The sequence below is a fragment of the Amphiura filiformis genome, chromosome 13, assembly GCF_039555335.1.
Source record: "Amphiura filiformis chromosome 13, Afil_fr2py, whole genome shotgun sequence".
In the NCBI taxonomy this organism is placed as follows: Eukaryota; Metazoa; Echinodermata; class Ophiuroidea; order Amphilepidida; family Amphiuridae; genus Amphiura; species Amphiura filiformis.
In genome coordinates this window covers 65,993,060-66,015,229 of record NC_092640.1, presented here as the reverse complement: position 1 = coordinate 66,015,229, position 22,170 = coordinate 65,993,060, and the positions used below count along the sequence as shown (strand labels likewise).

The following is a 22,170-nucleotide window of genomic DNA, read 5'->3' as shown; positions in this document are numbered from 1 at the left end:
AAGATATTGTCGCTTGTGTCATGATTCTTTAATTGATAGTACAATCAGTGTACGGTACTGAAAAAGTGAAACATTCATGTTTTATGGATTACCGAACACGATGCGTAAATTGCTGCTGAAGTGCAGGGAAGGATATGCACAAACACAGCGACTCGCTTCGGTGCTTCGTCCTCTGTGTTTCATGGGGTGTTTCAGCAAATTTGATCAATCGTTCCCTTATATTTGGAACATTTACAGGAATAAATTTTGCTGATGAAGTAGCAATAAGTTGGAATTATCAGAATGTGAATATCAAATTGGTCATTTTGTCTGCAAGTACAGTACAGTCGCGGATACTGAACACTCGGCGTAGTGAGACTCAGTCAGTCACTGAGCTCATCCCGTATGTATCTATACGAGTTGTATCATTGTATCATACATGACCGGATGTAAAGCTAAGAAATAATTAAAAAATCCTGTACATGTACCTTATTCTATTCCTTCATTTTCTCATTGTGATAAGTTCATCTCAACTTGGTCACTGTGACGATCTGAACTGGTAGCACTAGCAGTTATTTTTTTGTAATCTGTTTTCATTCCGGTTCTTCGGCGAATCTTCGCTCTTCGTGCTTTACTGTAATATTCCCTATGCATATCGTGGATGGCTTGGCCTATCCCAAATCACCCCGGCCAGCACTTTTCCCATTTTTAAATCCACACACTTTATTCAGGAACTTCATTCTTAATTTGATCATGATATTTCCTTCATGTTATTCTTATTTTATTGAAGATATTTTTCATGTAAAGTAAGTTGACAATGACTGAATTCGTGCATTGGCCCGATGCATGCCACAGTAATACACGGACATTGTGTTTACAATCAAACCCGGAAGTAACTGTGTGTCCCTGGGCTGACGTCATCAACGAAAGCGCCCAATTTGAACGATTTCGTTTTGTAATTTAGGGGGTGCCAATATCCAATCTTTGCATGGAGATTATGTCTAGCCTGGTACGCTATGCAAATAAAAATATTCTTTTCTGCTTCCTGACATCATAAGCTTTCCATTGATATATAACTTTATTTTCAATGAGGTTCACCTTTAACAACTGGCACAAGTTATGTCAGAGGGAATGACGTGTAAAGCATCAGGAAGTAGAGATTTTTTGGCATGACATGCATGCATGCACAGTGTATTTTAGGGGGGCCTTTGGGGGCGCGAGACCCCCGGGATAAAAGCAGGGGGCGGCAACATATGGCCTGCACTTTGGCTCGACATTTGAAAGGGGCGTGAATTCATTTTTGGATACGCCCCTATTATAATTAGGTAATACTCGACTCACACACATTCCCTATATGTATATACATGTACCACATGTAGTAAATCTGTCTGCTTTATCTGTATTGTGCCGTTCTTAAGCAAATAGTTGAACACGATTTCATCAAACATTATAACAATAGCACTTTTACAGTGTGCAATCATCCCGGGCAATAATTTGGCAATAATAGAGGATGTGCGTGAAATTATTGATTGGCTCCATACAAAGGATTTGAACCGGTGTCCTTCACCGTAATCATGGCGCAATGCAGTGCATTCAATCAAACGTTGTCGTCAACCTATTTGATCGTATAGTGCATTTGTTATGTGTGTGAGAGGAGCTGTCGCGGTAGATTGCAATAGCTTGTAATCATGCTTTTGTTGAATGAATTTGAGTACTCCGCCATATTTACGGTATGCTACGTCATAATCTAGGTGATTATTTGCATTGGATGTCTTGAATACGCTGGCGAAGTTGTGTAATAATCGGACTAATGCTATAACAGTAGGTGAATACAAGTATTGAATATAGGCCTATCGCGTTGCAAAGCCCAATTCAGTGATCCCAGCGAAAGTAAAAACAAAATCAAATTGTTACTTTTATAAAAAAATTTAATGAACAAATTTGGCAAAAAACCCAAGAAAACGGCAGTATCGACGAAGTTGAAGCCCCATTCAAATAGGCCTACATGTAGCTAATTTATATACTGTCTGTAATTACAGATTCACGTAAATGCATTATTTTTGTCTTAAATAGGCCTACACGGCTTTTGGCAGAACCACTAGCAGAAGACACCAAATTGATGTTTTATGACCTTTGACATTCTTTTGTGGCGAGTGACATGGTCAGTTCAATTCACGCCGAGTGTCCTTGACAGGTTTGACTCTGCTTCAGTGGTCATGAAAGAATTCAAAAGATAACCTCTGCCCCAACCATCCCAAGCAATTGTCTGAAACTGCTTTTCGGATGATGTATCATAAAAACTCAGTCGTCAAATGATGATAGTCATATAATGACCAAAAGATTATTACTGACTACTATATCATTGAAGACTGAGTTCCGCAGTACAAAATCTGAATTTTGATGATTTTTACGATCGTCCGGATGAAAAAATCACTGAATGGGCCATTAGTTCCCTCCTCTCCTTACCTTGGCAATATGAATCAAAGAAAAATAAAGAAAAAAATAAATAAAACAAGAAAAAAAAAAAGACAAAGAAAAGAAACAATAAAAGAAAAACAAATATGAAAAGTTCGAACAATATTTGGTTTATAAAATTAATGTGACCGTGATGAGGCTCGAACTCACCACCTTCCGATTTAAAGTTCGAAGCGCTCGTGAACAAAATGCTGATGCCTTACCAAGTGAGCTGTGCTCCTGAGATACCAAATAAAAATAAAATAATGCACTGTATACCTGCTTGTGTCGGTAATTGATTTGCTCATATTCCATAATGGTACAGTGCAACAGAGCAAAAATGCCCATAATTTAAAAGCTATATAATTTATGAACAATATACACTACACATAAAAATACAAGGGCATTTCAACATAAGAATCCAAACAATTAAGTACCAACATGCACAGCTTTGTCCTTATATCACATTTGGGTTTTTAACAAAATTTTACCAAACCTCTACTGTGATTGGCAGCTGCACAAGGCATCTCTTTGATAGCTGATAATGGCCATCCATTCAGCAAGTGGCTTCTAACTGACCTTGACAGGCTTGAATGAGCACTGTCTAGGTTTGACAATGGAGTGAAAGACTATTATTATTGATTAGGCGCGGATTTTAAAAGTACCGTGCTCCTATGCGTGTATAGCAAAAAATTGGAATAGAATGTTTGGAGTCATGTAACTAAAATACTAAATGCATTCTGCAAAATGTGCTCTATCTGACCAATTTATAAAGCATTTCATTAGCTTTAATTTGACACATTGTTTGACATGTTTGGAATTATGGTAAATCATTAAATAAAATATTTATTAATTAATCAATTATGTCAATTAATTTAATGCAAATATGCATATTTTCTCTGACAGAATTGTAGGATTTGACAAGAGCCATTTTTCTTGTAAGTTTGATTCTTATAACATACCGGTATCGTATTGCGTCCCATTATAGTTACAGAAAAAAATACTACGCGTGCAGGACACACATACGCACCCCTACACACACACACACCCAAAGGATCGTACCGTTTTACAATCGTATAACATTCTTTGGCGCTAGTAGTAGTAGTAGTAAATTCCAATTTTCTTTGCTTTACCTCACTTGTTCTGCTCAAAATTAAAAGGGACATATCTGACAGTAAAAGCTTACATTTTATGGAAATTATGTTTAACTATTTGTTTAAACAGCACAAAACAGATAAAGCAAAATTACTATACATAGGACTATACATGTATGGTATACCAGGGACTGTTTAAGAATATATCATTAGATTTATGATATTTACTTCGAGGACTGTTATATATCAAATATGTGAAAAATATCAAATTTTAATAATTTGTCATAAAATTTGTATTATATCATAAATTTCAATGAAATTTATTTGATATCAGAAAGACATTCTTCGTATTCAGAATGCAATTCGATATGTCTGATGTGCTCTCATGTCCCACAAAAAAATACTATCGAAACGCTCAAAACGCTCATTCCAGATCCCTTAAAGTCATAATGTACGATCTTATAATATGAATTTGGTTAATTTTTTTCAAACCTGATTTTTTAGCATATTTGTAATGTTTACAACTTGCACCTAAATGGAATCAGCCAAATTGCTTGTGTTTGTAGGTAAATAGAGCAAAGTTCGACATAAAGTCATAATGTCCTCCCAAAATAACAAGCAGTGTTTCTTTCACTTTACCTTATTATTTCAGCTCAAAATTAACAGAAACCATTCCCGATAATTATTACTAGTATTATTTCAGCATTTTGAGTATATAATGATCGTACATTAAGTCTTTAATTTGGTTAATTTTCTATGTCTTTTTTTTTCTTTTCTTGTTTTATTTATTTTTCTTTGATTTATATTGCCAGGGTAAGGAGAGGAGGGAACTAAAGGAATATTCAGTGATTTTTTGATTTTTTTTCATCCCGACGATCGTACAAATCATCAAAATTCAGATTTTGGATACTAGACTGCGGAACTCGGTCTTCAATGATAGTCAGTAATTTTTATATTTTGGACATTACTATGACTATCATTTGAGGACTGAGTTCTTATGATCCGAGGAGCAGTTCCAGACAATTGCTTGGGATTATTGGGGCAGAGGTTATCTTTTGAATTCTTTCATGACCACTGAAGCATAGTCAAACCTGTCAAGGACACTCGGCGTGAATTGAAAGACCATGTCACTCGCCACAAAAGAATGTCAAAGGTCATAAAACACCAATTTGGTCATTTGGTGTCTTCTGCTATCTAAAGGCCTTATATGGCTGATTTTGTACCTTTCGTCATTGTCATAGATGTGCTAACAAAGCTTGCTAGTGCAGTGGTTCAGCCGAAAGCCGTGTGTCTAAGGCAAAAAAATAATGCATTTACGTGAGTCTGTAATTTATATACCGGTACTGACAGTATATAAATTAGCTACATGTATTTGAATGGGGCTTCAACTTCGTCAATACTGTCGTTTTCCTGTTTTGTTTTTTTGCCATTTGTTTTTCATTAAAAAAAATTATAAACGTAACAATTTGATTTTTTTTTCACTTTCGCTGGGATCACTGAATGGGACTTTGTAGCGCGGATTATTCAAAACTTGTTTTTACCTACTGCTATATAGTATTAATCCGATTATTACATAACTTTGCCAGCGTATTCAAGACATAGGTTATGTAAGGGATAAACTGTACATGGGTATAGAGGCCCTGCATGCTTTTATTGATTGGCTCCAAACAAAGGATTTGAAAAGTGTCCTTCACCGTAATCACGGCGCAGTAGCCTACAGTCCATTCAATCAAATGTTGTCAGTGTGCGAGACGAACGATGTATAAATCTGGAGTTCACATCATCACTTATCATGCTTATTGTAAAAAGTTTGTACCAATGCATATACTGTGTGTAGGCCTATTGTTCCCGGGTATTGTCAATGCAATCAAGCAAACAGGTATTATATTTTGAAAAGGCCGCTATAGTATATTCACATGGGTGTCTTGAATGGCCAATCATATGGGACATAATTAAATTGCAGTGACTGCTTCCTTTGTTACCACATGTCAGTCATCTTGTGATTATTGGACCATGTAAACCTGCAAAAAACGAGCCAAAGTGCAGGCCCTATGAACAAGAAGAGGGCGGCGGCTGATAAAGGGGCGGCAAAAATAATAACTAAAGAAAAAAGGGCGGGACCTAAGGGGCGGCAAGAATAATTATCAAGGAAAGAGGGCGAAAAATTATAGAAAATTAATGAAATTATACCTTTTCGACCGTCAACAGCTGCACTAGGCGGTGGTGTTAATTACCGCGGGGGAGGGGGGTGTAACACCTGTAAAATTTTACTTTAAAAAAGCTCCTACAACACCCCCTCCCCCTCCGGGGGGGCAGTCGTATAATGTGCGACTACAAGCTTTCTCCACATTTTGGGCCCGGGGATTTTGGGTAAAGTTGTTAATTGGACCACCCTGTATAATATTATGAGAATATTTCACAATCGGTTCAAAAAGGTCATCATGTATTATATATTGATAACAAAATTTATATCGGAACTGACTGCATAAAAGGTAGCGTGGCCGAGCGGTCTAAGGCGCTGGTTTAAGGCACCAGTCATTTCGATGGCGTGGGTTCGAATCCCACCGCTGCCAAATTTTTTTTTTTTTTTTGCATTTGATTCAGTAAAATATAAATTACCCTTCAGCCAGTGGCGGCGCTACGAGTGGCATTTGCCACTCCCAATATTTTTCTTGCCCCCCGCCACTTTTGAGGCAAAAACCCCGGGGGGCACTCAACTTTGGAAGTGACGGTATGTGCCTGTCAATAGGCCCCCTTTTGAAGTCGACTATACCCGATGACCCCCCTTTTTTAGTTGCTGCTACCCAATGACCCCCTTTTTTTGGTTGCGGCTACCCAATGACCCCCTTTTTTCTAGAATAGCATCATCAAAATGCAACAAAAAATGCTGAAACTGTCAAATTTTGCTCCATTTTTCCAAAATTATGCCGAAATTTTCAAAATTTTGCTCCATTTTTTCAAAATTTTCTACCCGATGACCCTTTTTAAAAATCTTATACTCGATGACCCCCTTTTTTCAAAATATTGTACCCAATGACCCCTTTTTTATTTTGTTTGTACCCAATGACCCCTTTTTAAAATAACGCTTTGTACCCGATAGGCCCCTACTTCGCCGACTCCGGTAGGCACATACCCGTCACTTCCAAAGTTGAGTGCCCCCCGGGCAAAAAAACCCCACATTACGTAAATTTCAACTTTTTGTGCATAATTTGTCGATCCCCCCACAGATATTCACTTTGCCCCCCCCCATGCCCCAGGAAAATGTGAAGCCGCTGCTTCAACCTGACGACCTGAAGTGTTCAAATTTATTCATTTATTCATGCATTCATTTTCTTTTTCGTTCACTCTTCCTTTCTTTCTTTCTTTCTTTCTTTCATTCCTTCTTTTTTCTGCCTTTCTACAAATTGTCCACGTTGGAATAACTGGATCATGGACTTTGTACTTTTTACATGTTTACAAACAATCCGCAAACAAATCCGTCAGATGATACTTCCTCGATTGTATTCTGTCGGTCCGTGCCACGTCACTTCCGGTTGATCACGGTCGAGTGAAAACAAGTCCCTGATTCGATTTTTGTTGACAATTTCTGTCATTGGTGTTATGTAAATTTCGATCGCAAATAGTCAGTGGAATCAAACAACCGTTTCTAAGTCTTCAGAGTGGAAAAAACTTACTTGATTTACCGTTTATATACTGACAAACTTAAAATTAAATTCCATGGTCGAGTGTCGTTTTTTCCGAAATTGAACATCACTCCAGCAACATCGCTATGTAGCCTCCTTCACAGCCGGTTTCTGTTGTTCATAACAAATCGTGAGCCACATGCAGTTTGGGCCCGAGACTAGAGATAGCCCGGATGTCCGACCGACAGAATACCCAAGGATAGACGGGAAGGTCAAATAATAGACATTCATAACCTCATTAATAAACGCGATGCGTGCGATCCAATCATATTTTATTATTTGCGAAAACGCGAACGCAAATCGAGGTCATTAATATCTCACAATTGACCGCAAAATGCGTAATTGTTCCAATGTCGCACACAATTGACTTCTGCGTGCGCGGTATTGTGCGTCCAACAAACTGCGCGCGGGCTGGCTGCCGTATTTGGATTGCTCGCTACCATATTTGCACAGATTGTGATACGCACTTTTGTTATTGGTCGTTCTGTTTTAGCCTGATCGATTTTTGGCAAGGGAAGATGTAAAAATCATCTATTTTATAACTTTTGAGCAAAATTTTGTGTTATTTTGTAAGGTGAAGAGATTAAAGTGACGAAAGTTATGAATGAGGTTAATAACTTTGCATCGGTAATATGTCGGGCATTGTGAAAAATCTAAACATTTTGCTTTGGACCTCGGTTCCAAAGGCAAAATGTTTAGATTTTTCACAATGCCCTCCAAATAACCGATGCGCAGTTATTAACCTCTAATTCATAACCTCATTAATAAACGCGATGCGTGCGATCCAATCATATTTTATTATTTGTGAAAACGCGAACGCAAATCGAGGTCATTAATATCTCACAATTGACCGCAAAATGCGTAATTGTTCCAATGTCGCACACAATTGACTTCTGCGTGCGCCGTATTGTGCGTCCAACGAACTGCGCACGCGCTGGCTGCAGTATTTGGATTGCGCGCTACCATATTTGCACAGATTCTGATACGCACTTTTGTTATTGGTCGTTTTGTTTTAGCCTGATCGATTTTGGGAAAGGGAAGATGTAAGAATTGTTTATTTTTACAAACTTTTGAGGAAAAATTTGTGTTATTTTGTTAATTTTAAAGATCAAAGTGACGGAATATCCCTCGGGGCTGCGCCCCTCGGGATATTCCTCGGTTCCAAAGGCAACATGTTTAGATTTTTTCACAATGCCCTCCAAATAACCGATGCGCAGTTATTAACCTCTAATTCATAACCTCATTAATAAACGCGATGCGTGCGATCCAATCATATTTTATTATTTGCGAAAACGCGAACGCAAATCGAGGTCATTAATATCTCACAATTGACCGCAAAATGCGTAATTGTTCCAATGTCGCACACAATTGACTTCTGCGTGCGCGGTATTGTGCGTCCAACAAACTGCGCGCTCGCTGGCTGCCGTATTTGGATTGTGCGCTACCATATTTGCACAGATTGTGATACGCACTTTTGTTATTGGTCGTTCTGTTTTAGCCTGATCGATTTTTGGCAAGGGAAGATGTAAAAATCATCTATTTTTATAAACTTTTGAACAAAATTTTGTGTTATTTTGTAAGGTGAAGAGATTAAAGTGACGGTTATGAATGAGGTTAATAACTTTGCATCGGTAATATGTCGGGCATTGTGAAAAATCTAAACATTTTGCTTTGGACCTCGGAATATCCCTCGGGGCTACGCCCCTCGGGATATTCCTCGGTTCCAAAGGCAAAATGTTTAGATTTTTCACAATGCCCTCCAAATCCCAGACAAACGAGAACCTAGACCAATGACTTTGACTCGCGTAGTGAAGCCGACACTGCTTAGCAACGAATTTGACAAGCAAGCAGACATGTTCGCGTCTATGGAACATGTTGCATTTGGCGCGGCGATAACGGCGCAGTAATCACGCAAACGAGCGCGTCAAACATGAATGCGATATTTCTCCGCGCCTAGTAACCCCGTCAATCCGTCAATATCACCTTGGATACGGGGCTTCACCTCCCGCTGTGGTAAAGGATGGGCAGTAATAGGTCTATGTGGTATGTCTATGCTCCAAATAACCGATGCGCAGTTATTAACCTCTAATTATTGTTGAATTAAGTTGTCGTGGTATTATTGTCTACAGGGTGTCTCTGAAAGAATTGTAAAGAAAAGTAAAGCTACCATACATTGAATTTTGATTTTCATTATTCTTTCTTTCTGCTTTCGTTCTTTCTTTCTTTCTTTCTTTCTTTCTTTCTTTCTTTCTTTCTTTCTTTCTTTCTTTCTTTCTTTCTTTCTTTCTTTCTTTCTTTCTTTCTTTCTTTCTTTCTGCTTTCGTTCTTTCGTTCTTTCTTTCTTTCTTTTTCTTTCTTTCTTTCTTTCTTTCTTTCTTTCTTTCTTTCTTTCTTTCTTTCTTTCTTTCTTTCTTTCTTTCTTTCTTTCTTTCTTTCTTTCTTTCTTTCTTTTTTCTTTCTTTCTTTCTTTCTTTCTTTGGCATATTAGAACGTTTCCTACTTTTTCCTAAGCCTTTTTAGAGATCTTTATTTAAAAGGTACCTCGTGAATAACTTGCCAAAAAGCCACTGCCCCCTCAGTGTCAGATAATCATTGCACAGTTATAGATGTTATAGATGTTGGCACAATTGAATTGAAAATGGTGTATCTGGTTGTATAAATATAAAAGTTCCAAAAAGTACAATGACATACAGGATGTCCCAAAGGTTCCGTTATGCCTACCATTTTGAAATGCTACATCTCTTGCACAATATGAACATGGTTCAAAATGGTAAAGATACCTTTGGTACACCCTGTATATGCACACACGAACGCTCAATGCGAAGTTCAAAAGGTTGAGTTGCCTGGAGTGTCAACTGATGTACTGGTTGTGATGTACATTATAACACATGGTCTGTGGATAAATATGGATAAACACGGCTGACTTAACCATATTGCGTTGTATAGCGAGGCTAAATTATTTATTTTAGCCATTTTAGACATATTTATTTTCATTTAACCATTCAGACTTCAGAATCAGTACCCCGAAGAAAGATGGAAAGACATTGGAAGAATCTCCTCGGCGTTTCTGGTGCAGTATTCTTATCCTGTGGCACATTTATGATAGTTGTAAGTCTACAGAGCAGTATTCATCCAGGTTCTACAGGAGTAGCGTCTCTCAGTATCTATCATATATGCCATGCTCTTGCCTGCCTTTTCGCACCAATTCTTATTGCAAAAATCGGCACCAAATGGACAATGGTTTTTGGTACGTCGTGTTGGTGTGTTTATATAGCTTGTAATTTTTACCCAAAACCTTATATATTGCTACCGGTCTCAACACTAATTGGAGTGATTGTTGCGCCATTTTGGGTTGCACAGTCTACTCATATTACTACAACTGCGATACATTTGGCGGCCGTTACTGGTGAAACAGCGGAGAATTTAGTGAGTCGATTTGCCGGAATTTCACTATGGTTTCAGAAGTTCAGTGCCATACCAGGTAAGGTGGGTGTGTGTGTGGGTGTGTGGGTGTGTGTGTGTGTGGGGGGGGGGTGTCTGGGTGGGGGGAGCACTCAACTTTAGAAGTGCCAGATATGTGCCAAACGGCGTCGCGAAGTATAGAAGGACCTATCGGTACAAAACGTTGTTTAAAAAGTGGGGTCATTGGTTACAAACAAAAGAAAAAAGAGGGTACCCAAAACCTTATATTGCTACCGGTATCAACGCTAATTGGAGTGATTGTTGCGCCATTTGAAAAAGGGGGTCATTGGGGGTCACTAGGAAAATATTTTGAAAAAGGGGGTCATTGGGTATAAAAATTTAAAAAGTGGTCATCGGGTAGAAAAAATGGTGCAAAATTTTATTTCTTGTTCCAAATTTCCCAAATTTATAATACAAACTTGTTGAAATAAGAGAATTTGAAAGTTTTCGCATTAATTTTGTGGCATTTTGATGATACATTGGATAGCCGCAACCTAAAACAGGCAGTCATCGGGTTTGATTAAAAAAACGGGGCCTATTAACAGGCCCATACCGCACAGTGTCGACGTCCTATACGATAAATATAAATTTAATACTCCGTTGGTGAGCGACGGGCGACGGGCGAGTGGTAGTGAGCGACAGGCGAGTGGTATTTCACTGAACGCAAGAAAAGGAGTTCTATCTGATTGGCTAGCAATCGATCGCTTAGGTCGCTCAGTAGTCAACTACAAACTCATGTATTCAATTCGATTGAAATCGATTATTCTATTATTGACGAAGATAAAGAGAGTGATAGTGTGTCAATAATTTACATTGTATTGCACCTGGTTTTACCAGCATTCCTTTATAAAATAATTTTCTCAAAGAGTTGAATATTAGCAAAATTTTTACAGCGGATCTCAAATGTTTTACATCAAAATTGCAGTTAAACATATCCACAGCAAAATACCGGTCCTCACTAATTAGTTAATTTAATTTCCAGGTAGTTAATTTAAACGAAACCTGTGATTTACGTGACAACAAATAAAATTTTCTTACAATAGAAATATCATATGGGATACTGATATGGTAGGCCGCAACCGTCACAACGTGGAGCTGCTACGCGTAGCTGACTTTTTGCTCCGTGGAGCCAAATTGACCAATCATGTTAGAGTTTTTCATTACTCGGAGGTAAAACTGACCAATCAAGTACGACTTACTCATTACGTGAAGCGAATTTAGTCATTAAGAATTTGCCAGACGAGCTTCACGTAGTTGCAAGATATCCTCGGTCACGATAGTTATGATTCACAAAGTAATTTATGAAAAGTACGAACCGACTTATGGCTTATTATTAAGATGGACATGCACTCACAAGAAAACTCATACAGTATTATACACAACTATATAGCTAGGCAGAGTGGTGGTAAACCATGCACACAATTCTGCGATCTGCAGTGTATCGCCGGGAGCTGATTTGTACATCTTGCGCGGCGTGGCCTGCGGAATTCGACCTTCAGCAAACCAGTTCGGATTTACTTTATATACTAGTAGTTAGGCCATACATACTGTAGTTACGGTACTGCCCGTTTTCCTATACACAATACTCAGTGCGCTCACCATTGACGCGTGACCTAGTGTATGTTAGAAGTATTATACCATTGCCTATATGACGTCACTGTGTAAAAAATAACCAGCCAATATTTAAAGTATTCTCTGAAATTCTAGAAAATATAGTTTTGTAACATTTCCTAAATTTTTAGCTAATTTAGGTGTTTGGAAATATTGGTACTTTTGTGTTTTAGGAAGGATATGTAAACGACAGATAACACCAAAAAATATGAACAAATTATTTCTAAACCGTGTTAAGTCTGCAAACCATTATGCTTCTCATTTTCAAGAACGCTGGTTAACAATAAGCAGACTATTGTCTCATTTCGTAAACAAAAGCCCAGACAGTATTGTTACCTTGCGTTCGCTTTATAATCATTCACCCAACTGAAACTATAATACCAGCTCATTGTTCATTGCACAGGTAAAACAGACACAAGTGCAGTGTGTATTTAACCAGAGAAGATCTGATGTAACATAGTTGAGCTGTTTTCATTGAGTGTTATCTTGGTTTAATAGCTTTTAATGGGGTTTAAGTCCTTCAAAGGTCGTGGTGAATTCTACTGTAGACATGACTGCATCATGATTATTTTAAAGTCAACAACATTCAACAATATGATCACCGTGATAGTATGACAGTATCAGTACCGTGGGTGTCAGTGATCCTGGCCTGACACAGTAGACAAACAAACAAACACGCCACACACATGACACATGCATGCAAGGTAACATTGACTATACACTAATCAAACAATGGTATTGATCCTGTACAACTGTTTGTGGTTTATTTACATTCGATTCATTTAAAATCCACATAGTAAACATTAATTTTGGCAAGAGTTTTTCTCTCTGGAACGATGATGCATCAACTGGCTCCGCGTAATGAAAAGATCTAACATGATTGGTCAATTTAGCTCCGCGAAGCGAAAAGTAAGCTACGCGTAGCAGCTCCACGTTGTGGCGGTTACGGCCAGCCATATACTGATCATGCGAAAATCGTAAAACATAGAATAGAAACAGTGTGGCCGGCTCTCAAAATCTCAAATTGTATGCATAGCCTGAGTCGCACGGCCTATCTCGAACAAAATCACCATGCGTAGTTGTTGAAAAACGTGAGGATTCATCGTACTACCACGGCAATTTTTAACACGAAGATATAGGGATGATGACGGTGTGTACCGTCACGTCTAAAACTTTCATTGCTCAATAGTGCACTTTTAAGTGCACTATTAAAATTAAAACATCATACTGCAGTTACTGTCCGTTTTCCTATACACAATACACAGTGCTCTCACCATTGACGTGTGACCTCAACAAATGATGTATGTTGGGAGAATGGACGCTTGCCTAGTTAACATCACTGTGTGAAAAATAACCAGCCAATATTTTATTTATTCTCCAAAACTTCTAGCAAATATATTTCTCTAACATGACCTAAAATTACAGCTAGGTTAGATGTTCAGAAATGGTCGCACTTTTGTAAAATATGAGTGAGGGCAAGGCATAGCTAGCCAACTCCCCGTGTTAATTGAATGGAGATTGACCGAAAATATTGGTATCGGACCGCTCACTTCTGAAGGATGCCACAAAAAAACGGTAAAAGCTACATTTAAATTATTCTAAATAGGTTCTAGAAAGTAAAGTTTTGTAACATGTCCTAAATTTTTAGCTAATTTAGATGTTTGGAGAGGGTCGCACTTTTGTGTTTTAGGAAGGATATGTAAACGACAGATAACACCAAAAATATGAAGAAATTATTTCCAAACTGTGTTAAGTCAACAATCATTATGTTGCTCATTTTGAAGAATGCTGGTTAACAAAAAGCAGGTCTTTGTCTCATTTCGTGAACAATGGTACACATACCATTGTTTCCTTTCGTTTCCTTTATAATCGGTTACCCAACTGAAGCTGTAATACCAGCTTTATTGCGATGTCGCACATTGAAAACAGACACTTGTACACAACCAGAGAAGATCTGATTTAATCAGTTGAGCTGCTTCAATGAGTGTTATCTTGGTTTAATAGCTTTTAATGGGGTTTAAGTCCTGCAAAGGTCGAGATGAATTCTACTGTAGACATGACTGCATCATGTCTAATTTGATATGACACTTTTTAGTTAAAACTGAAAAGTGTCATATGACACTTGTCATATCAAATTAGATGTTTTAATTTTAAGGACTTGATGAGACTAAAAATTGACCAAGAATAGAAATTAGGAAGTAGCTAATTATGTCCCAAGTACATTAAAGGTCATATATATTGCTCGGACAACATCATATCATTGGCAAGCTAATATTATGAGGACAATGAAAATGACTCCTTTTTGGGGGAAAATAAGACGTTTAAAATTGATATTCCGCAAAAACCAACGAGACAGATTTGACCTAGAAAAAAGTTGACGTCATTAAATGAGATGTGCCTGCTTTGAGAGAAGGGACTGTTAACGCTCTTAATGCACAGAACGTATACTGTTAATACGAATAAAAAAATTGCAACGAGTTTCAAATTGTAATGCAATAATCATTTTCTTCGAATTGAGTTAAACTTGTTGTTGCAATAGATATGCCCTTTAACAGTCAGGATGACTCCCCACTCACACTTGGGTGGGGCCAGGCAAGTGAGGTTAAGTGCTTTGTGCCCAAATGCCGTGCATGTACAACACTTCAGTACTGCAGGTGCGCAAACCAATAAGAGCCAAATCCGTCACCATTGTGCTCTCACAATCTCCTTTAATAATAACATTATTCTACTATTTACTTTTTTCAGGGTTGTCTTATTTTCAAGTATTTCCTGATGATAATCATAACTACCGGTAGCTTTCTACAACAATGACTTTATGTCATGTCATCCAAATTAATTGTTTTCTTCATCAAACTCAGGGCAAAGAGCTGCAAAGGTTTTGTCGTGTGTGGGGTGTTCGACCCTGACAAATGACAGGATCCAATTTTCACCCCCCCCCCCTCCCCCCATTTTTAAATTTTGCATTATTTGAAACGTATCTGTAGATTTAATATTTTCCTAATTAAAAGCGTTTTATTTAAAAGTTGCCCAATAACGTATGTGTGCCAAAAATCTCTTACCCTTGGCCCTTTGGCCTTGCTAAATATTTCCTGTCCCTCCCTTTAACCTGCAAAAACTGCTTGTCTCCCTTTTTGCCCTGCAAAAATTGCTTCTTCCCCAGTCTTTTTGCCCACCGGAGGGACAGATATAATCAGTTCTTGCATATAGCCCATAAGTCACTATTCCTGAACTGAACTTAATTACTCTAGTATCATACCAAACTCTAGAAAACTAATCGTAGATACTATTTGGTATTTAAAGTTAACTATAAGAGAAAGGTTAACTGATGCAAAGTTAAGTATTAGAGCAAAGTAAAATGCACTAGAAATAAATTTTGAAGTGAAGCAGAGAAAAGGTAAACCTACCTGGTAAAGTGAATTTTGAAAAACTTCACGTAAAATAAAATGAATTAAACTTAACCTATGTGAAGTGAAGTGAAGTGAAGTGAAGTGAAGTGAACTAAAGTGAAAAGTGAGTTACAAACTAAAACTGGACTGGACTAAACTAAACTATACACTCGTCAATACCGTCCGTAAACACCATAGGGTCGTATGTGTCATATACTTTTTAATTTATTATTTTGTATTTTTTAATTTCAGGAAATTTGATATCATCGTTTATTCTCTACGAGGGGTTTTCGGGATCCATCGGTTATCCGGTTAACCGCACACTGAATCATTGTGGTGGCACACCGTCGAGTTGTATACAATACATCGCTGACTATGACAACACTTCTGATGAATACAATGTTGAAGTCAACCAAAACCTTAAAAATACCTTGTTCGGAGTACTTCTTGGATGTTGTTTCTGTGGGGTAGTCGTGTCGATTGTTTTCATTGATACTTTGTCAGCCTTCTGTGAAGTAACTCCGCCAAAAAATCACAGAGCTCAAAGTTTGGCGCTAACAGCTTTACGAGTAATGAAAAGTCGCCACTTTGCTCTGTTGGTACCTATCATTGCGCTGAATGGACTCGAATTAAGTTTCTTTTTTGGGACCTTCACGAAGGTAGGTCGTAAGGTGCATGCTAACAATACTCAGAGATGCAAGTTTTCCTGCTTTTGCAGGAATTCCTGCTTTCATGAAGTCCAAAGTCCCGCACTTTTCTTTATTTTCAGCCCGTTTTGAAGGCTTTTGGCCCAGATTCACGCACTTTTCGGGCTTTTCCCTTCACGTCAGCTTGCATCCCTGAATACTGGAAACCTTGATGTACACAACATTTGAAATAAATATTGTATTCGCCGTAGAAGTGACGTTGCAATAGATGAATACAATTTTCGAATATATCGCCCTGCACTACAACGTTCACGCGGTACCCGGGCGCGGTACCTATGCATTGAATCATGGATGTCAAACAGGGATAAAGACCTGGATCGTAATTCTATCTAGAATACACATCATGTTGATCACTCGCACCTGTAAGATCAGTATATCTGTAAAGAGCGGTATTGTATTCAATCCATGATTGCAGACATATACAGGTGATGAGTGCAACATGGTTGTAGTGTAGGGCGATATATTCTAAAATTGTATTCATCTCGTGCTATGGTAGGTAATCATATTCATCACTTCTACGGCGAATATTATATAGCTCTGCTCTCCTATTGTGTACACCATACTTCAACCTTTTGAAGTATGGTGTACACAATAGGTGAGCGGTATTCAATCTGGATAAAACCCGGGAAATTCAAACGACTTTTCCCACTTCGTGTAGCGTCATCCTATTGTGTCTGCCATGACCATGCCTCTAAAAGAGGTTCTAATGGGAACCCACATAGCCAAAACTAAAACCAGGAATTAAAAGGTCCAATTGCCAAAACGGCTTCGCTGTGATCATGAGTGAAACCGAAATGCAAACAAGCCGCCCTCATCGTTGGCGCAATGCAAGGGGTGGTATAACCTGTTATTCGTCACTATGTGAAAAAACTCGTGAACGATTAATTTTCTTTCAATTACAGTCATTTATAAGTTGTACAACAGGGGTCGAAAACATCGGATTCGTCATGACGGCTGGAGGCATTGGAGGAGCCCTTGCTGCACTAGTCTCTGGCACAGCCATCAAGTACACTGGAAGGATGGCTGTTTTTACAGTTGGATTTTTTAGTCAGTTAGTCTTTCTCATGTGGATGTTTTTATGGCAACCATATCAGGCTCATAATTGGAATATATACGTGATGGCAGTTGGGTTAGGAGCTGGGAGTGCTTTAAGGACAACACAGATAACTGGTAAGAGAATCTTCTCGTGGTTTTTAAAACTCGACCGCCGGTTGACGTGGCCGGCGGTTGAACCGTGTACACACACCGGTACACCCTACATCTCCACTCCATCCCCCACACACTATTACCCCACCCATCCCTCTCACATATTTACACACCAACAAAGGTGCCTTTAATTTCCTATAATTCCAATAGGACAAGAGTTTATTACCTCACTGAAAGCCAAACTGGAGTCAGGGTGACTCCAAAAGTAGAGTCCAGCCACTCTGCTACTCTATGTCTAAAATGACTCCATATTGGGAGTCATCTGACTCCCTTGAAGAGTCATAAATTTCTTGACTCCGCGGAAGAGTCACCGTTGATGACTCTACACAGGAGTCATTTGACTCCCAGAATGGAGTCATTTTAGACATAGAGTCGCGTAGTGGCTGGACTCTGCTTCTAGAGTAACCAAGACTCCATTTATAGAGTCACCCTGACTCCATTACAGGGTCACTCCGACAGTTCGGAAATAACACAAAATAATGATACACATAGATACCAGAATAGGACAGTTTACTTTGAGTTTCACGCCATATAGGCGATCGTCAGACGACAGGAGGGAAAAATTTAAGCTGAACCACTATCGCTTAGGAATGGGAGAATATACATTCCATGGTGTCAAGAACAAAACAATTCCAGAGTCTGACTCTCTTGAAGAGTCATAAATTTCTTAACTCTGTCGAGGACTCTGAATGTAGAGTCAATTGACTCCACAAGTAGAGTCAACTGACTCTCCTGTGCTGTTTATCAAGTTTATATTATGATTTTACACAAACTCTCACTCTTTCTCGTTTCAGCATTAGTTGGCGTGTTGTTCGCTGAAAGACAAGAAGGAGCTTTCGGATCACATCTCTTTTTTCATCACGCCTGTTATTCCGTCGGATTTGCACTCAATGTCTTCTTGTGCGCATATCATCAGTTGATGATTATGACATCAATTCTTACAGTCGCTATTGCAACGTATTATATTTTAGAATATGATATAAAGCAGACTTCAAAGAGTGATAAATGCGAAAAAGAAATAAAACCAGTAAATATCAACGAATTAAAGATTACTGCAAATAAACCTCTTCCTGAAAAGCACGAAATGCTTGCTTCTCATATTAAAGGCGATGTAGCGACTGTTTGTACCAACTTGCTACAATTGGAGTCAAACTCAACTGTATGACATCGTCGATGCTTTAAACTGAATAAGATTATTTTCGTTTAGCGGATGAATGTGCAATCTTTAGTCTGTAAACTCTAAGAAAGCAATACTTATACAAGGAGAAATATGTGACGTTATCAATTAAAATCTGCCGGAAGTTGGAAATATTGATTTTGAGAAATTGCCAAACAAAGGAAGTATTTCCTTTTGTTTCCTATTGTTTTGGAAACTCTTTAATTTCTCATATCATATCTTTTGAAATGGTTGTCCAAATTCAATAGGGTTTTCTGTAAAATGTTCACAATCCTATAAGAAACTGAAAATTGAATATGTCCGACTGTAGACTGATTTTGCTTGATCACACCACATATGATTATAGAGGAGATTGTATAGGAGAGCGAGAAAGCGTTTTGGGTTGCGTTGCGACAAACGCAAATACTTCATTGAGAATACCTGCCGATTGGCCAAAAAGAAGCTTTCATTATCAATTGGACCAATCAGCAACATTGTTAGAATAATGTCACCACGCAAAAAAATTGGGGTGAATTATTTGCAAAGCTCCATTCTGATTGGTGATTAAAGTGAAGATATCATGTAATTGACCAATCAGAGGCAATTTCAAATCGGTAGGTTGTGCTCACGGGGTTAAACGTCAATCGCTCAGTAGACTACCCCGTAGTCCACTTGCCCATTGTGCATACTCTGGATATTGTATTTAAGCTTAAAACTCTGATTTAATTAATGTGTGCACAATTGATAGATTTTCACATCTGATCAGTCACCCTACTCCCTCTGTTTGTTAGCTTCCCAAGTGGACTACTGACATTGCCTTGCGGTTAAGATTTTTAACACGGGACTCTATGGAGAGTTAGGCCAATTTCTGGCCTAACTAAAATTGGCAATGATGTAATGCATCTTTAAATGAATCTGCCTTGTGATTGGTCGCCCATACCTCGCTATGGTTTAAATCGTCTGGGCACGCGCCATTACCATTAACTACACCATAAACAACTATTGCGGCGCTTTTTGTGTTGACGCGAAAGTTAATCTCTCATCAAACATCTAGCGCGTACTTGTGGTTAATGGACTGATAAACAAGTATGCTTGACAGTGTGTTTTTAGAGAGCAAAGTCCAGGGGTAAAGTTCTGCTTACAATTCAAAGTTCATAGTCGAAATTTCGGGGTTCGCTATCAATAAACTGGTAGATTCCAAAATCAGAATTGTTCAGTATTAAAGTCAGCCGTTATAATTATGCAAGATAATGTTGCATTCAATTACTTTTATTGTCACTAATCGTCTGATATTTTTAACTCTTTATGACCATTTTACTATTGAATACTTTAATTTTAATAAACATCAGTATAATTTTGAGTTCAACGAAATGGGTTCATCATGACTAATAATAACATATTTTTAATAAAATTCGACTATGGCATAGTCTCGGGTTCGCTATCAATAAACTGGTAGATTCCAAAATCAGAATTGTTCAGTATTAAAGTCAGCCGTTATAATTATGCAAGATAATGTTGCATTCAATTACTTTTATTGTCACTAATCGTCTGATATTTTTAACTCTTTATGACCATTTTACTATTGAATACTTTAATTTTAATAAACATCAGTATAATTTTGAGTTCAACGAAATGGGTTCATCATGACTAATAATAACATATTTTTAATAAAATTCGACTATGGCATAGTCTAATCGCTCAGCAACTTGGTGTAAATTCCGCTTTAGAGATTGAAGGCAATTTAACCCAAACGGTTAATTAAATAGCTACTAGTGGATATTTATACACGCAGTGGAATATAAAATGAGTTTAAAGTTTGACTACAAGAACGTTTTCGCTATAGATCGACTAGCGTCTTCAGCAAATGGTGATGTAGTGATGATACCTTATATGGGACGTGTCATGTCAAAAGGAGACACTTTTGGGCAGGATCGTAAATGGAGAAATAGCCAAAAATCTGCCCGGGGAGATTTTTTCACAATTTGGGTTTGTTGCGAATTTGTTATGTTATTAATGTTTAAAATATTGTCTGATAATTTCAGACCGGAATATAACTGGCATCTTGTATTTTTGAGACATTTTTCTAGGTAATCATGTTTTGGTAATGCCTACTCTCAACATTGTCAATAATATTTTTAAAGGCCGATATCTCAATTTCCAATTTTATAATACCATAACTTACGAACTCAATATCTTCGCTTAGGAATGTCCTATTTCATTGGGGAAAACGGCATTGTGGAGCAAAATATCTCTATATTTAAAATATGTAAAAACCTTAAAGTTGATAACCTGCCCAAAAGTGTCTCCTTTTGACATGACATGTTACATATGGTAGACAAGATGTCATAGCATCATCATCTGCTGAAGACGCTAATCAATCTAGCGAAAACGTTGCAGGTAATCTAGTTGAAATCCGTACAATGGAAGACATAACCTTTATATCTCACACAGGGGAGTGACAAATTCAGGTAAGTCCTATTCAAATTCACCCTCTCTGTGTGGAAAACCATGTCTTCCATTGGGGTGTTTGGATTTCTAAGCTGCAGATGTATGTGCCACTCCGACAAAATGTCAAGAAAAAGAAGTAACCCCGAATCAATCTAAATCACGCACGGATCGGCACCGGATAACGGAAAGAGTATATCGCTTGTCATAACAGATAAACGTACACAAACCACATTCAATGCTAACTAAATTACAGATATCATATCTCATTTCGTAAAGTACTACTCTTTATCCTACCCTTTCTGTATATGTGACTGGACACTGCGAATGAGCAGCCGTAAACTCGGCAAATTGTATTCTGAGTTACAGTGTAAAATGTGCGTGAAGGTCGAATTCATAGGTATCTCAATTCGTTGCGATAAGTATCTCATCAAACACTGTTTAAACCAGTCAATAATCCTATTGCTGAAGAGGATAATAAGCTTCTACCTATTTCTATAGAATCTTCAAATAGTTCTTGTCTTTGTTTGCTTTGGTTAAATCCTGTTCAAGTGGTGGATAACAAAGCATTGTATTTTGAGGTATGTATGACCAACAATTAACAATGAGAGGACATTCCTGAACCTCGTTGATTTGCGGTGATTTGAAATGACAGCCAATTATGACTGTTTGATATTTATTACCAGAAATGTGGAAAAAGAGACACATGTAGAACCGAAGAAGGTACAATTTTGTTGAAGGAACAGAGTTCAACAAACCATAACCCCACTTCTGGATATCGTTTGAAGTCAAATGATATACCATTTTAAAGCTTATGGTATATATTTTCTAAACACGAAATAAAACAAAATTGACCGGGCCACTCACATACGGTCAATACAAGCACTTAAATGCAATTGCAATCGCAATGCGAATGCAATCAACCATCTAAAAAGTCCACAAAGGACCTCTTAGAATAAAACCCGTTTGAGAGAGAAACTGCTTTAC

At 37.9% G+C, this 22,170-nt stretch overlaps 1 protein-coding gene and 1 non-coding gene across 2 annotated transcripts; both read left to right on the top strand.

The window, feature by feature from the left end:
* Positions 1-6,018: 6,018 nt before the first annotated feature.
* Positions 6,019-6,100, top strand: Trnal-aag (transfer RNA leucine (anticodon AAG)). The gene has a single exon. It is a non-coding gene; the product is annotated as a tRNA-Leu (tRNA).
* A 4,022-nt stretch (positions 6,101-10,122) lies between these two features.
* On the top strand, positions 10,123-19,384 carry LOC140168665 (protein unc-93 homolog A-like). The gene is made up of 4 exons (XM_072192079.1): positions 10,123-10,691; positions 15,922-16,328; positions 17,279-17,546; positions 18,377-19,384. Exons 1-4 carry the CDS (start codon positions 10,244-10,246, stop codon positions 18,745-18,747), a joined length of 1,494 nt encoding a protein of 497 aa, XP_072048180.1. The 5' UTR covers positions 10,123-10,243; the 3' UTR covers positions 18,748-19,384.
* The last annotated feature ends 2,786 nt before the right edge of the window (positions 19,385-22,170 follow it).

Excerpts from the sequence above, each read along its gene's own strand:
- LOC140168665 (XM_072192079.1), top strand. The coding sequence starts at position 10,244 with ATGGAAAGACATTGGAAGAATCTCCTCGGCGTTTCTGGTGCAGTATTC. Across the intron at positions 16,329-17,278 it reads TTTTTGGGACCTTCACGAAG|TCATTTATAAGTTGTACAAC; the intron begins GTAGGTCGTAAG and ends TTTCAATTACAG. Across the intron at positions 17,547-18,376 it reads AAGGACAACACAGATAACTG|CATTAGTTGGCGTGTTGTTC; the intron begins GTAAGAGAATCT and ends TTCTCGTTTCAG.